Below are 16493 nucleotides of genomic sequence, written 5' to 3'. Positions count from 1 at the left end.
CCCGCCCCGCCCGGGCGCCGGCCCCCGGCTCAGGGCGCGGGGCCACGTGTGCGGGCGGGCGGGAGGGAGGCGGCCCCGTGCCGCGCGTTTAAATGTCCCGCTCGGCGCGGGCCGCGCTGTGCGCAGGGACGGGAGCGGCCGCGCTGTGAGGCAGGAGGTGCCCCGCGCAGCCCGCGCCGCGCTCCCGCCCCGCCCCGTCCCCGCGCCCCGCCGCCGCCGTCGGGCGGGCACCGAGCGCCGCGCCCGCGCTCTGGCCGGGGAGCTCCGGGGTGCGAGAGCGCGCGGTCCCGGGGCGCGGCGTGGGGCGGGGGGCGGCGGGGCCTTTCCGCGCCTCGCGGCTCTTTGTGGGGACTGCGGCCCTCGGCTGCCGCTCGTGCCCGCGGGCAGCATGCGGCGGGAGAGGTGAGTCCGGCCGCGCGGGTGGGCCGGCTCTCCGTTAGTGAGGCCGGGGGACGCTCCCCGAGGGCCGGTCCTCACGCTTCTCCTTTCTTGGCAGCGACTGCGCGGAAGAGAGGGCTCCCGCCAAGGGGGAAGGGGGCGCCGAGGGGGCCGTGCGGGCCCGCAAGAGGAAAGCCGATGTGGCCACGGTGAGTGCAGGCCCGGCAGGCGGCACGGCACGGCCTGGCGGGCGGTGCGGGCCCGGCGCTCCGGCGCTGCTCCCGCGGCCTTTTGTTGGGGGTGGGGGGGTGGCCATGTGCGGCGCGGGACGCGGGCGGGGGGCTGTCACGGCGCGGGGACCGGCGGGGCTCAAGCACGGCGTGGGGCTGAGCGGTGCGCTGAACCGCAGCCCCTGCCCCTAAATTGCTGCGTTTCTTTTTGTTAGTTCCTCCAGGATCCCGACGAAGAAATGGCCAAAATTGAAATGAGTAGGAAAAAGCAATACGAAAACCAGGTAACAAATGTGGCCTTAGATCACGTTCCTTTCATCTTACTAGCCTGTTGTTGCAGGACGCTGGTATTGCAAACACAATCCCACAGATATGCAGTAACCGCATGCTGCGTGGTGGTGGCTGAGGGGGCCATCAGCCCAGGCTGTTTGTGAAGACCACAAACCACCTCCGTGGCACAGCCTGCTTTGGAGCCTTTGCAAGAGGCGAAGCCTACATTGGCCTAAACCATTACGTGAATGCTTCAGTGTACCTGAATGTCCTGGGGTTGCCAGGCTGTGCCCTACAGAAGCCTTCATACACGCTTAGTTTTCCACACAGGCGTACCGGGAGTCTTGTAGGAGTTCAGTGGTTCACTTATGTGCTGTATCCTGCAGGCCAAAGCATGCGGCCCTTTGGCACGCAAACAGAACTGAGTTTTGAGATGGATCTCTTTGTAACCCTGTCTATGTTTATGTATAACCAGGAGGGAGGAAGGATCACTTGTTCCTTTTGGTTAGCTCTGTTCATTGGCAAGCGTTTTTATTAGATGGAGGATGGAAACTTGAATTTCCAGATCAGAACTTCGAAGTTCATACTATTAGATACTACTGTGGTGGTGAAGTAGGCTTCGTGCTTCTCCAGATGAAAGGGATGATTTTTTTTTTTAAAAGCCATTCATGCTGTAGGCCAAAGAACAAATGAGGCCACTTGCTGGGGTTAGCAGTGCCCAGTGCCAGTTTCCAAACAGGACACTTGGCATGACCCAAGTTACAAAGTCAGAATGAAGTCCAGCAGCATCCCCTAAACTTCTTAGTGCTGTTTCTATGTTCTTCAAACTTGACATGCTAGTGGTATTTGTACTGGATGCTTTGTTGGTATTATGGTATTGAAAGCAAGATGCCTTTGTGCATTGCGATGCTTGCTCTAAATAAAAGAGCAAAATTAGCCTCTCGGAAGTAGATTTATTCTTTTTGATTCTCTCCTGTGCATATGCACGCACATGCTCACTCACTCTGTTGCGAGGACTTCAGCCAGTTAGTGCACATGCAGGGTGATACTTAAGCTGCAAAAGTCATGATCAGGGAGTACAGACTGCACTCATTTGGTACGCGAGACTATGCATAATGTCGCACATCTAACCAGAAGTGGCAGCTGGAAGTTCTAAGACTAAAGTGCTACCATAACAGATGGGCATCATTGTTTGGAATGGCCTCTGCTTGTTGCAACTGCGTACACTAGTTATCAGTCAACATATTAAGCAGGGCTCAAATGGTGAGCATTTAATGAGGGGATCTCTCCTTCCCTTCTGTTTTTCTTTTGTGCAGTGTATTAAACTAATTTCTCACTTCTGACAAGGAAGAGCTGCCTGTCCTTCACTACGGACCCCTCCTTTAGCAAAACGTTCCCTAAGAGTTAGGCCAGGGCTTCTCCTAAGTGTTTATTCCACAATAATAAGGCATTGTTGGGAAAATCCTTATGAGAGACCTAGTTTTGTCGTCTTTCGAGAAGACTGAAAAGCAGTTTGAAATATATTTTGTGCACATTTATCTTCAACTTTGGAAGTAGATACAGGCTTCCAATTTTCTGGTTGTTTTTTTTTTTTTTTTTTTCTTTTTTTTTTTTCTCTCCTGTGTTGCTATTAAATGCTACTTCAGGAACAATAGGTATAGCAAAATTCAGATAACTCAGGCAGGAGGCATCCAAAGCATTATTTAGGAATTTTCCAAGTTATCTTTAGGATACCGGTGGGAATTTGACCCTTTGATTCTGTAAACCGTAGATAAAAATGGATACCTGTGTATCAGTCTTTACACAGAGAAGGTTTTTTGTTATGACAAAGTAGCCAGATTGTTACAGATCTGTTTAAAAAAGCTAACATTTGGCTGCACAGCAGCAGCTCTTCAGTCTATGGTGTGACACAAGCTATTCTCTGATATAAATTGCCATGGGCCACTAATGAGAATATGTTTATGGTTCCAGCAGCAGTATCGCAGGCTTGTATGATAGCCAGTGAGATAGTTATTCTGTTGAGGCACAACAGTTCTAAAATGCAAGCAGCTATAATTCCTCTGCAGCCTGCACCACGTGACTTCTGCATTAAACAAATTGTTTACTGACACTAGGTTATACATGAGGCAAAATATCGTAGTCACATCCCACTTTATGGCATCTTCATAGTCAATTCATTAGTTTGCTTCTGTTGAACATAAGGCCTGAGTTCTTAATTAGAATGCTGTTACCCTTTATGTGGTGGAAAGGTGGCTATATCATGAGGTTTGTGACAGCAGAATATCACATCAATTCTGTGTTTGATTTTGGAGTACTGGCACTGCTGTAATTCTGCAAGCAATTCTTGTATTAATTCTGCCTGCTTTCTATGGACGGATGCACTTCCAAGGCTCTGCATAAAGCAAAGTTCATTTCATTTGATTAGAGTAATCCATGCAATTATGATAGAAAATGCATGTTCTCCTGAATCTAGGGTAGAGAACGGAAACTAGAAGTGGTAAGAAATCTTGGGATGGGGCTAGCTAATCTTTTCAGATGGGAAGGAGACAGAGCAAGCTTTCAGTAATCAGTTTTGATCAATTTCTCACTGGCCGTTTTTCCAGAATCTAGTCTTACTGTTGTCAAAATGTTCTATCTAACAATCCTAAAATGTCCTCTGAAGAGATTCTTTAACAAGCCTAGGTTGTTTCTGAAAGGTAAAATTAAAGCAACAAAAGAAAAATGCAACAGTTACTACAACAAAAACCTCATGCACTTAAACAAGTGAACGACATTAGCTGTATCCAAGTTGAGAGTCTGACTTGTCCCTAATACTGGCAGACTCTTTAGAAAATTGTCAGAAGCTCCTATGCTGTTCAATCAGAATTGAAATGACCGAATTTTGTTCTTATTTCTCCTCTTCATTTGATAATTCTAGAAGCTCTTTCTAGTGGAAAAGCCCTCTACTTCAACCTTTACTGCTTCCTGTGAGTGAAAATTGGCTGGAATTGTAGGGCTTAATGCTTTCTGATAGGCAAAGTAAGGCTGCAGTCTAATAGTTGAAATCTGTCCACTTGGAAATGCTACTTCGAGGTGAGACAACCTGACTTTTCCCTCTCCTGCTTCTTTGACTTTGGTTTCCATGCTGAAAATCCAGTGACACTGCTGTTTTTAGTGTAATTCTGGGTTACTGTCATCTCTAACATTCCTGTTGGCACCTTTTACCCCTAGAAACTTTACTGGTAGCTCAGAGGGGCACAGGTATCTCAGGTCTTTGTGTGGCTGATTTTCTGAAGGCCCTGACTGCCTCGGTGACCCAAGTAGTCTCTACCTGCTCAATTTGGTGGCTGACCTGTGTGCCCAAAGATGTTGCAAAGTTTCATTTCAGTGAGTGTTTGGTATGTTAGTGACTGATGACATGCAACAGAAAAATGAGGTATGAGAATGTTTGGGTTAAAAATATATTATCTCTGAATTGTAGGGTTTTCTTTGTTGGAGCTGCATGTGTGCTTGACTGCTCTGCTGCAAGTCTTTGATCTGCTCTGTTCTGCTCTTGCAGGTGTTTCTTTTAATGAGCATTCTCATGTCCTACCTGTATGTAGTTTCCAGTTATGTGCTTTAGGGCTTGCACTGTGCCAGCCTAAAGGAAGCGCTTCCTGATTGCCTCAGGCCCTCCACACCTTAAACTGTTTCACTTTCAGTAGCAGTTCAGCAATCCTTTTATCTCCTTACAGTTACAGTGTGATGTTCAGCAATTTCTTGATACTGCTTCTTGGTTTCAGCTGAGTATCTTGCTAAATCTGCTTTAAAGAATCAGGAATCTAATAATCTCATTCACTCGACCAAAATGCATATCAAAACTTTGGTGTTCCTTCACTTCAACTAATTCAGACTCCTATCTCCCTTCTTGCTTCTGAGGGCACTGCATATTCACTTCCATTCTTAAGCTAAGCTATGTGCTTCACTGTTGCTTGTGTTCTACCCCAGTTGTATTGGTGAGCTGTTTCTTAGTAGCTTTGTTTTCAGTTCTTAAGACATCTAAGAAGGTCTTAAATCTTGATTTGTTTCCTTAGAGAAGATAGAGAGTGATGAAATCTCTCTTAAATCAATGGCTGTGTGGTGTCTACTTTGGCTGAGAAGAGTGGAACAGATCTCTTTTAGCTACTGCTGGTGTAGTAGGCACCTTTAATTAGATCAAATGCATGGCCCTTCTGTTGGTTTGTTGATTAACTGATAAGGCATTGCTTCTCCTAATGCTGTTGGCAGCTGGACTTGCCATGCAGCTGGGAGGACAAAGTGTGACTACAGTCTAGCTTTGAGGGAGGGCAAAAATTAACTTAAAGCAATGCTATTGTGATGATCAAACTTTCACTTGATAAGAAATCTGTCAATTTTATACTACAGATACTATTCTTTTTCCCTTCCATTCCAACCCAAATTAAATCACGGCATGGGTGCATAAGTAGCTATGCTAGATTTGCCTGTAGAATTCTGAGAGGTGAAACTACCTCTCTATCTGACAGTAATACAATGTCATAGCTGCAAGAGAACTGTGGCTTTCATTTCTGAAGTCAGTGGTTTCTATTTCTGAAGCTGGAGCTAAGGAGTAGCCATTTTGCTGGAAAGTGATGTCACTTGTAGCAGTTACAGGGCAAAAGTCAAGTGTGGGAGCTTATTTGCCTCTGGGGCAAGTTGTTCATGTGGGGCATTTTACTAACACCTAATGAGTCTTCTGGTTTTGTTTTTTGTTTTTTTTTTTTTTACTGTTATTTCTTGAAGCATATTATGATTCTTGTTAAGGATCTATGTCCCTTCAGTACTGCGGAATAGATTGATTTGCAGCAAGATGGCTGACTTTGCTCTTAAGCAGAAATGCTGAATTTTAACTTGCTTAGATATGATGTTGTGGGGCTGACTTTGTATTCTACAGTGAAATAAAATAGTGTTTTCCTGGGGAACTGAGAGCTACTGGTGAGAACCTAGTGAAGGACCCTGAGATAATGAAGGGAAGGGAGCATCTGTTCTGTGAGGGTGGCTTGGAGGAGATCAGGCTCAGGGATATCTCATCAGTGCATATAAATACCTGAAGAGATGGTACAAGAAGATGGAGCTCTTCTCATGGTGCCCGTTGGTAAGACAAGAGGCAGTGGGCACAAAATGAAATGCAGAAGATTCCTTCTGGATGTCAGGAAATTTCTATTGTGTGGGTCACCAGAGAGTTAGAACAGGTTGTGAACAGAGAGTAAGGAATCTTCTTGGAGATGCTCAAAACTGTCTGGACGTGGTCCTGGGCAACCTGCTGTAAGTGGCCCTGCTTCAGCAAAAGGTTACTTTCAGCCTCTGTGTTTACAGAGGTAATCACAGTTTGTTGTGGTTTATTTCAAGTGTGCTATTATTTACAGCTAAAATCATTACTTTTACAGCCATAGTGTAAAATCTTCTTTTTCATTTTATAGCTGTCCTGGAATAACATTAACAAAGATCCCCATGTGCTGATTCCTACTCCAGATAAAGATGATGATCCAGTTGGTGTTGATTACTCTCACTTCATACATCTGAATGTTGCTTCAACTAGATCTTCACCACTACCAATTCTGGGGTAAGTATGCTGCTGCTTTGCTACCACTTCTCTGCCTTCCTGTTGTCCTATGATTTGAAACTGAGCGTGTTCATCTTTCATCTATCTGTCTTAGCTGGGCAAACAGAGATGATGTATGGAAAAACATGATAAACAAAGAGGAGACATATGTGAGGGACAAACTGTACATGCAAAGGCACCCTCTCCTGCAACCTAAAATGCGAACAATCCTTCTAGACTGGCTAATGGAGGTAAGCTGTTCTGGGTCTGTGACTACTTTAAATGTGCTTTTGTTGAAGTGCTAATAAGTGTCATGAGAACTTCTTGTGATGTTTCATAATCCATTTGGCACTGGCTACTTGTCTTCTTATTAAGTTTGTCAGTGAATGGTATCAAATATATATGTATATGTGTGTGTGTATATATATATGTATGTTCAAATATACACACAACGGCTTGAGTTGATGGTACATGAACTGACAGTATATTCAGATATTAATTTAAATGAATAGTGTATAATAATCAGTTTGTCCCTAAAGCTCCACACGGTAAGCTTAAGGTCACACAACAGATTGAATCTGCACAAATGATTATTCAAGTTACTGTAAGGAGTGTGTGGTGTGTTGTGAGATTCACCTAGTCTCTAACATGGAGTAATAGAATGGGTCAGGCTGGAAGGGCCCATAAAGACTGTGTAGTTTCAACTCCTTGCCATGGGCAGGGGCACCTTCCATTAGGCCAGGTTGTCCAAGACCCCATCCAGCCTGGACTTGAGTGCTCCCAAGGATGGAGCATTGACTACTTTCCTGTTTCCAGTGCCTCACCACCCTCTGTGTAAAGAATCTCTTCCCAACATCTAATCTAAATCATATGCTCTTCTAGTTTCAAGCCATTAATTACCCTTATCCTATCACTATATTTCCTGATTAAAAAAAACCTCTCCATCTTTCCTGTAGGCCATCTAGGTACTTGTAGCCTGCTGCAAGTTCTCCTGGAACATTCTTCTGTGTTACTGGCTTGTAGAATATATAGCAACTCTGCTGTCTCTATGAGAGTATTTTTGGTGTTTGAATGAGTTGATATAATCTTTGTTCTTGATTCTAAAGCAGTTGAGAATTTTCTCTTCTGAGGTGTAGAAACGATGCATGTTTGTGAATGTGAGGAGCTGATGTTCCAATATTATTAGAACGTGCTCCCATTTCATACGAGGGCTTCCACTTGGATTTGTTATTTTTTTGAGAGAGGGATTTACTGTAGTGGTGGTCATCCAGTGAGTCAAAGGGAACAGTTTAGCTCCTGCTCTTAGTTAACATGTCGGTTTTCAGTATCAGTGAAGCAGAAGTCAAATATGAAATGGTATGTCTAGGTTTTACATTTTTAATAAATCTGTAGCATCTGTTCTTGACCATTTAAAATTGTTTTTGATCTTTGTATCTCTGTTTCTCTAGGTTTGTGAAGTCTACAAGCTTCATAGAGAAACTTTTTATTTAGCACAAGATTTCTTTGATAGATTTATGGCAACACAACAGAACGTTGTAAAAACACTATTGCAACTTATTGGGATCTCTTCTTTATTCATAGCAGCAAAGCTTGAGGTAAATATCTCTGTTTTTTTCTAAACTTAAATATATGATTGGACAAACAGTGAACTTACTGTACAGTAAATGATTTTTGGGATGCTTTTATGGGGCTTATTAGTATAACTTGAGCAGGAGACAATAATTTTTATTTTCAAAATCCTTCCTATATTTTAGAATTGGCTAAAACTAAGGCTAGCTAACATACCAGTATCTCTATTTTAAAATATTAGTCTCTTCAATGTTAGAATAATTCAAAATGTTTTTAATTGTTGGTGCCAATTGAGCTTTTGGCTGGCTGCTCTATGCAAAGACTACTTGTTGCAATTCTACTGTTGGTGCAGTATCTACTGGATAATACAACCCAAGCCATTTTTATTTACTGGCATAAATTGAGCTATTAAAATAGGGCTTCAAAACTTCTCACTCTTTGTCTTTTAAGAGGCATATTGATGTTTGATTTGTTCCTAAGCATAAATGGTATTGCTGCTGTTGTAGTTGAACCCAGCAGGTGGCTCAGCACCACAGTTATTTCCTTACTCCCCCCCTTTCCAGTGATCTCACTGGGGGAGAGAATCAGGGGGAAAAAAAATGCAACTTGTGAGTTGAGATAACACTATTTACTAAGGTAGAGAAAATAAAAAGGCTAATAGTTATATGTATATATACCTACATAACAAGTGATGGACAAGCAATTGCTGAGTGTCCAACTAACCTCCCAACCAGTGGAAGAAAGTGAGATGAACTTCCACAGAATGCCTGCTGCATGATGCCGTAGGGTATGGAATATCCCTTTGTCTGGTTGAAGTCAGCTGTCAAATTCTGTTCCCTCCCAGCTCCTGGCCCTTTGCTGAGAACGGCCTTGGCTCTGTACAGCACTGCTCAGCAGCAGATATACACATCCGTGTGTTATCAACATTGTTTTTCTCCTGGAACCAAAGCATAGCCTCGTACCAGACACTATGAAGAAAACAGTTCTGTCTCAGCTGAAACTAAGATAGCTGTGCAATCATTAGGCTTCATTATAGAGCTCTGTTTAACATGAAGCTTACGCTTGTTGAGCAGTTAGGCCAGGTTGTGTCCTCGTGTTGAAAAGCAGCTCAGTTCTGATGGTAGTGTTTGAGGGGCTCTCTGTAATCAGTTTCCAATCCATGGAATATCTATGGTTAATTAGTATTTGTTTGCTTCTTACAAGACCTGAGGTTATTACTCTAACAGTTTTTATAAGGTTGTAGATCCTGGTAGGTGTACAAACATCTGTGACCAGTAGAGCTGTATTCGAATACAAGAGATGGAAGATGTTTTCCATAGGCTGCATTGGAATAATCTTGATGCCATTTACTGTATGCACCTCAGGGGTGTTGTAGTCAGTCAGTGCATGTTATACTGATCTATGAGAAGTTAAAGGAGAAGACTAAGAGCAGAAAGGCTGAAAAAGAAATTATGTATATTAAAGGCAGAGTAGAACACAATGAGTTAGGATGGGGCGGATGGTTATTTTCCTTTCCTTCCCCCCCTATTTTGAAATGCTGGAGTGGCACTGGGTTGTTCTGCTTCTTAAAACTTGGGAGGACTAGTCATGACCTATTTGTCAAACTGAACTCATAGTCATATTTGTCAAACTGAACACTTGACCTTTCTGTCTCTCAGGAAATTTATCCACCAAAGTTGCACCAGTTTGCCTACGTTACAGATGGAGCTTGTACAGAAGATGAAATCCTTAGTATGGAATTGATCATTATGAAGGTAATATTTCAAAGTGGAATATGTTTGGTTTTTTTTTGTTTGTTTGTTTGTTTTCTTTTAAGTTGTAGCATAATCAAACTAAAAGCAAGAGCCTTGGTTAATGTGTTGGTAAGAGACAATTTTCTAATTAGAAAACAGTGTCCTCTAGGTAGCAGGTGATTTAAAGCATCCATCAGTGAGCAAGTATTTAACAAAATGAATTGTTTCCTCCTATCAGGAGGAGGTGTGGGGAAAAAATTGATTTGCATGTTCCAAAAATGCCTTGCCGAACTTACTGTCTAGAGTAAATAAAGCTGCATGGTCTCAGTTAAGAACTCTTTATTCAAGTGCTGTGTATGTCTACTCTTTCAGGCTCTTAATTGGAACTTAAATCCACTGACAGTTGTATCATGGCTAAACATTTACATGCAAGTTGCCTATTTAAATGAGCTTTACGAGGTATTGTTGCCACAATATCCACAACAAATATTTGTACAAATAGCAGAGGTAAGACTGATTCCATCCTTCAAATACTATTTCAACTGAAAAAAATGTTTTGCAATAGACTTATTAGACATCTGTCATCTTGTAGCTCTTGGATCTCTGTGTGCTGGATATTGGCTGCTTGGAGTATACATATGGTGTACTTGCAGCTTCTGCTTTGTACCACTTCTCCTCATCTGAGTTGATGCAGAAAGTTTCAGGTACATAAGAGTGCTATTTATGGATTGCCTAATGCATTTACAAACATGAAATCTTAAGTCAGGCAGGTAAGCCTATGTCTTGTCTTCTAGGTTATGAATGGTGTGAGATAGAGGAATGTGTAAAATGGATGGTTCCATTTGCTATGGCTATAAGGGAAGTAGGAAGCTCCAAACTCAAACACTTTAGAGGTATAGCTCCTGAAGACTTGCACAATATACAGACGCACATAAACAGCTTGGATTTGCTGGTATGTATATGCACACTGAAGACAAAAACTGCCTAAAATCTCGAGTATTCTTTCTTCTTTGGCTGGAACATAAATTGAGTTCACGTGAAGCATTATCAGATTGAGACTGAGTGTATGATGATTGTAAAAGGCCTAAGATTGTATGCTGGTTGCAAAATTACCAGGGAAAAGGCCTGACTAGTACAGTGGTTAGTATAAAAAGGTGGTCATGATTTTAGCCTATTATGTCGAAGGATAGATAATTACTTTAGAAATGGGGAGCATATTTCTGCCTTTCCAGGTACTTACAGTATTGTTTATTAGGCCTTTGTATATAGGAGATGTGGTAACGTAACCTCATCTGATGAAAAAGGAAATTAACTAATGAATGAGAAAGGAAATCAACTAATCACTTGAGAGTGATCTTGTGGGGCTGTTGTGTGACAGTGGTGGTTGACGAGAAGTTGAGCAACAATGGTTTTTAGCGTGACAAAGTTGCAGAGGATCAAAATTGTGTCCATCAATTTGTACTTAACTTAAACAATGTTTTTTCATTATTATTAACTTCTACATTACCTAATTACAGTAGAAGTTAAATCTCTCTGTATTCAGTCACTTCTTCGTTTTCAATCTTGAAGATCCCATAATGCTGACAGTCAGACTCCAAAAGCTAGCGTTAATTTCTTGGAGTTTATATTCAGTGGCTATTGCATACTGCATAGATATGATAGATTAGCAACCAGGAAATGAGTATTAAGTTCTGAAACCCTGAGTCACGTTATCGATCTGTTGCATGAATACACCCAAGTGAAGATTGATTTATTTTTTCTCTTTTCCTGTGCTGCCTTCAGGACAAAGCTCAAGCAAAACAAGCCATATTGGCTGAGCAAAATAGGACTTCACCTTTCCCCACTGGTGTTCTTACACCACCACAAAGCAGTAAGAAGCAGCCCGCTGGACTGAAGCCGATATGACTGTACAAACTGTTTACAGATGACTTTGCTGAAGTGCCTGTTCTGCTGGTTCTAACTCCTGCTCCATTATGGAAATGCTGCCGGTGACATTCATAAGCTTTTATGGAATTTGAAAAGGAAACCTTATCTTTTTCATGACAGAAGATTTTTTTTCTATTTGAAATATTTTTATTGAACGTTAAAATATTTTATAGAAATGGATCGAGTACGCCAGCCACTTAAAAGAACACCGACGAGTGCTCCAAATGCTGCTATTGAGGGTGATGCTTGATGTGACCAACTGTTCAGAAAAAAAGGCTTGAAGTTTGGGTTATTTACCGTGCCTGTTTGTCTTTTGAATAATCAGCAGTTATGCAGTCCCCTGTTGACAACTGGGCAAGACATGCTGTGCAAGGCCACGTTTCAAAGCCTCTTTTTCAAATGGTTGGCTTACAACCTGATGCCTTTTCAAAAAATTCTTTATTGTAAATGCTGCTATGTCTCTGTGTATCCATTTTTAATAAAAATGCTGTCTAAGACAGCTGGTTTTATGTATATTCCTATTTTTCTTTTGATTACGGTCAGCTAAGTTTTTTCAGACTGTGACCAGTAGTGTAGTGTGGGAACTGGGTGCAACGAATATAGTAACTATCACCTTATTTATTTAGCACTACTAGCTTACCAATGGAAGTTCCATTTTTGGATATTGAGATGAATTTTTATGTTGATTTAGATTTTTCTTGAGTTGCACATGACGAGAGAGGGGATAATAAACATGACAAGTGTTTGGGGAATCCTTCCACAACACGTGTGCTAACGATCAGTGTGTTGGGAACTTCTTGAGTCAGTGTCTGGATCATTGTATTTAATAGCAAGAAGCAATGGGGAAAGAAGCTGCCTTTATTTTAAATGCAATGATTTAAACTTTGGGATTTTGGCACGTACTTTGACAACAAGCAATCTGTGCAAAATTGAATTCTGGGATGGCGTGTGCCTGTAAATGTTTTATAGGAAGAATAGTCCTTGACCTCTGCAGTATCTGAGATTCATAGTAAGACCAATTCTGAAGAAAAGGGAAATAGATGCAAAAACAGTTGCTGACTTTTTTCATGGTGTTCGCTTTGAAGGACTGTTCCACAACACTGAGAGCTTTTGTGGCTATACCAGGATTCACCACGTCCTGTAGATTACTTAGATGCTACATTTGTATTTCTGGAAGCTGCTTCTCTGCTAATGGTTAATCTTTCTAAATGTAAGTTTCCACCAACATTGCTTTTAAGTTATTCTCCCTTTCCTTCCTCCCTGACCCAGTATTCTGATAAATGTTAAAGCTCTGATATAATAAATATGCCTACTGTAATTAATGGTAAGCAAATTATTTGGTGCTGCTGGCTTTTTTTTTTTTCCTCTTGCAATGAATGGTTATAAATTCTGAGTTAACAGCTGCAGATATAAGCTGAACAAGTTTGCTGGTGCCAGCTCAGAGAGGCTTTCATTTCTTGGAGTGCTGCATGTCCCGTGTCCCGGCCAAGCAAACTTCATTTGCCCATTAACAAGCATTTGTAACAGTGGAGGAATTGTCAAGACACATTTTAATACCTGTTCTTAAATTTAGAGCCCAAAACTTGAGAAGGGGGAAAAAAGCAGAACAAACAAACAAACAAAACATAGAAAAATGGCTCCTGAAAGGTGTGCTCTCTGGGCTGAATTTTTGAATCTCTCACCAAACACTAGCATGGGAGTTTCTGGTACTTGACAGTGCTTAGTTGAAGTTTTTTTAAGGTATATTTAAACTGACTGGCTCTATAGACAGATTATACTTTGTTACTTCTAACTTCAAGGAATATTCTGTAAAAACATCACAGATGTGATAAATGCTAACTTTCAGTTTAAGCTAAGTGTTACTTTCTGGTTCACATCACTCAGCTGTGAGTGCAGGTGTCCCTCTAGTTCTCTGGGCTGTGGTATGTGACACATACCTACTTGTGAAGTTGTTCATGTAATTGGCTTCTTTCTAAATCTGCTCTGCTTTTGATGGTAGTCCTGCCGATGTGATACCTCTTCCACTCTTCAGAGGTCAGTGTTATTTCTAAGTGGTCTGCTCAGAGTGTGGAGCTCTGCTCTGGGAGACCCAGGTACCAATCATGTGCTGGAGATGCTATATTCTCCAAGAGGACTGTAGATCTATTTTCTCTTTCTTGCACTTTAAGGATGTCTTGTTCCTGGTTGTATTGCAATATACTTGGGTGTGCATGTGTGTCTAGCTGCTCTGTCTTGGTAGGGTGCTTCAAAAGTAAGTGAAAACAAAAGGAGGGATTTCCCCCTCTATTTTTGCCTAAGAATCCTATTCTCACAAATTCTATCTGGTCCAATCTGGAGACGGATCTTCATTAGCAAGAAAGAAGCAGGCAGACCTGCTGATTGGGTAAGAGAAAAAGATTTCAGCACGTCTGCAAATTTGCAAAGAGGCTGAAGTTTGGGCAAGAGGTGAGCTAACATCAGGTAACATTTCTGCAAGCTGTCTCGAGCCTGTTGCCCTGAGAGGTGGGGAGAGGGACCCACTAACATGCTGCTCCTGAAGGCAGCACAGGGCCTGGAATGGGAAACAGCAATTCAGCTGCACGTTGCTGTGCACTCTTGAGCTTGAAACTGTCTCTCCCTTTAATAGCTACAGGCCAGCATAAAGCATGCTGCAAAATAAATTGAATTCTGTGCTAACCCAGGTGGTATATGATTATCTTCTTCCTCCTGAAAGGTATGCCATAACTATGCATCAAAGCCTCACCTTGGTCTGAAAGCTGGGGGCATTGGAGAAACTTAGAGCGAGAGAAATCCAGAGAGAATCCAGAGCTGATTATTGCTGCTGCCCTTGAATGTTTGCAGTGGCTGTGATAGTGTTGAAGGAAGCAGCCCTAAATTAGTGAGGGGAGATTGTAATTGTGAAGCTGGGCTTAGGGAATGGGTTAGCAGAAAGGCTGAAAATGCGTGGGTCAGCAAAGTGGTTTTGCCAGGTGCTAAGATGGTGAAAGTGCTGCAGTTATCTAATAGTAGTTCGTAGACTACAATGCTGCTCAGACATCCCCTTCCTGTCCCATCAAAAAATAAAATAGAATTAGGTCTTACTGTTAAAGTACAAAAACTGTGTCAAGTTTTGAATTGTCTTCTACTGTCACAACTAATATTTAATCAAACATTTAATTAAGACTGCAGAATATTGTGATACTGTGTAATCTGCTCCTTTCAGTCTCTTGAAATAATCAGTTCAAGCCAAGCACAGAAGAATAACTTGGTATATGAAGCTTTTCATTTCTGTTTATGGTGCGTTTGAAATTGGAAGAAGCAATAACGTATTGTTTGTAGGCTGAGTGGAGCTGGGGTTTTCGAGCCTGCAGACTGGCACGTTTGAGGGCATGTGAATCAAATGGCTGTCAAGGAAGGAAGGGGAGCTTCCTGATCCCAGAGGGCTGTGGTTCTAAATCTGCTGGCAATTCTGAGAAGCAGACTGGGTATTGGAATTGGGTGTTTATGTGGAAACTGCTTTCGCTTTAGTGAGCAGGATATGCTCTTATGTTACAAGTATGGTGAGAAGGCAGGTGTATTTTTAATGAAGTACTGACTGCTTTGTGAAGTTTCAGCAGGGTTCCCCTTGGTGTCCCTTTGGGGACATGTGTCAGATAGACCTGTGCCTCCTCTTCCCAGAGGTTTCAGTTCTTAATTATCTTTGATACGGAAACAAGGGTTTAGTTTCTTAAATTTTCATGAGCATGGGAGAGAGGAGGAGCTCGTGGATTTATGATGATGTTCATAACTGTGGTGAGGAAACACTGCGTTAAATCTAAGTGCCTTTATTTATTTAAATTTAATGCCTTGCAGAGCTTCAGTTGGTCTTCACTTTGTTTAAAAAGCAATTATTCAGCCACATATTAATGGGCTCAAGCTATAAAAGCAAAATCAAACAACGACGTGTTTATTTACAAACAGTATATTAAAAAATTCTGTGAAACTGAAATTAGCCTGGTTTTAATCACAAACTTAACAGTTTTCCAGAGGGAGGAAAACAACAGAGCTGGTCATTTTTTGGGAAGTCCTGCAGCTGGAGCACCCACTGCAGCTGTGATTATCCCAGTGCTGAAAGCGCAACCTGGGATGTCATATTCATCTCCACTGTTCCAGTGATGGCAGGAGAACTGTGAACAAAGATTTCCAATGTAACTTGCACACAGCTGGACTTTCAGAATGGCTGTGCAGATTGATGACGTTGGGATGAAGAATCCGTTAGTGGTGGGAGAGTGAAGCTGCACCAATTGCACCAGCCAGCGGCACAGCTCGTGGCTTTGGTTTTAAACCTGGATGGAAGAGATCTCAGGTAGAACTGAAAATGGCTCAGCTGGAAGACAGGCACTCTCTACAGCGGCAGGAAGAACGTAATAAAGCTGTGCAGGAACGTTTGGTTTTCTTGCCACAAGGGACAGCTGCGGTTTGCCAGGTTATCATGTTCAGACTCCAGTTACACGAGCTCACCTACTGCGCGCCCTGCGTGTAGCCTGAATAAATGGTGTGAGCGCTTTTGGATTGAATCCCAGAGTAACACCATCAGACAGAAAGGTGCAATACAGTGTTTCATTTTGTAATTCCATGCAAGGTATCTTGCATTTGTGAAGTGGGCAGCCTACCACAATGCAGCCTGGGGCTTCTGCAGCATGGGGCCACAGCCCCGTTTTTCTGTATGCCCGTGGCTTGTTGACTGTGATAAGTTTAAAGCTGACTACTTTTATTCACCCCAACATTCCTTGTCCAAATACCTACAGCCATCAAGGTGATACCTAATCTTACAGCTCACAGTGAGGCTTGGTTGTTAGGTTTCATTTTATT

The 16493-nt window shown here is 42.2% G+C and overlaps 1 protein-coding gene across 1 annotated transcript; it reads left to right on the top strand.

The window, feature by feature from the left end:
- Positions 1-274: 274 nt before the first annotated feature.
- On the top strand, positions 275-12176 carry CCNE1 (cyclin E1). Its single transcript, XM_052686280.1, has 11 exons — positions 275-402; positions 497-587; positions 824-892; positions 6314-6456; positions 6551-6686; positions 7884-8030; positions 9663-9758; positions 10110-10244; positions 10330-10441; positions 10532-10689; positions 11520-12176. Exons 1-11 carry the CDS (start codon positions 389-391, stop codon positions 11640-11642), a joined length of 1224 nt encoding a protein of 407 aa, XP_052542240.1. The 5' UTR covers positions 275-388; the 3' UTR covers positions 11643-12176.
- The last annotated feature ends 4317 nt before the right edge of the window (positions 12177-16493 follow it).

The sequence above is a fragment of the Tympanuchus pallidicinctus genome, unplaced genomic scaffold (genome assembly GCF_026119805.1).
Source record: "Tympanuchus pallidicinctus isolate F22 unplaced genomic scaffold, pur_lepc_1.0 scaffold22, whole genome shotgun sequence".
Lineage (NCBI taxonomy): Eukaryota > Metazoa > Chordata > Aves > Galliformes > Phasianidae > Tympanuchus > Tympanuchus pallidicinctus.
This window is presented reverse-complemented; position numbering and strand designations above follow the sequence as displayed.

Excerpts from the sequence above, each read along its gene's own strand:
- CCNE1 (XM_052686280.1), top strand. Across the intron at positions 6,687-7,883 it reads TTCTAGACTGGCTAATGGAG|GTTTGTGAAGTCTACAAGCT; the intron begins GTAAGCTGTTCT and ends CTGTTTCTCTAG. Across the intron at positions 10,690-11,519 it reads TAAACAGCTTGGATTTGCTG|GACAAAGCTCAAGCAAAACA; the intron begins GTATGTATATGC and ends TGCTGCCTTCAG.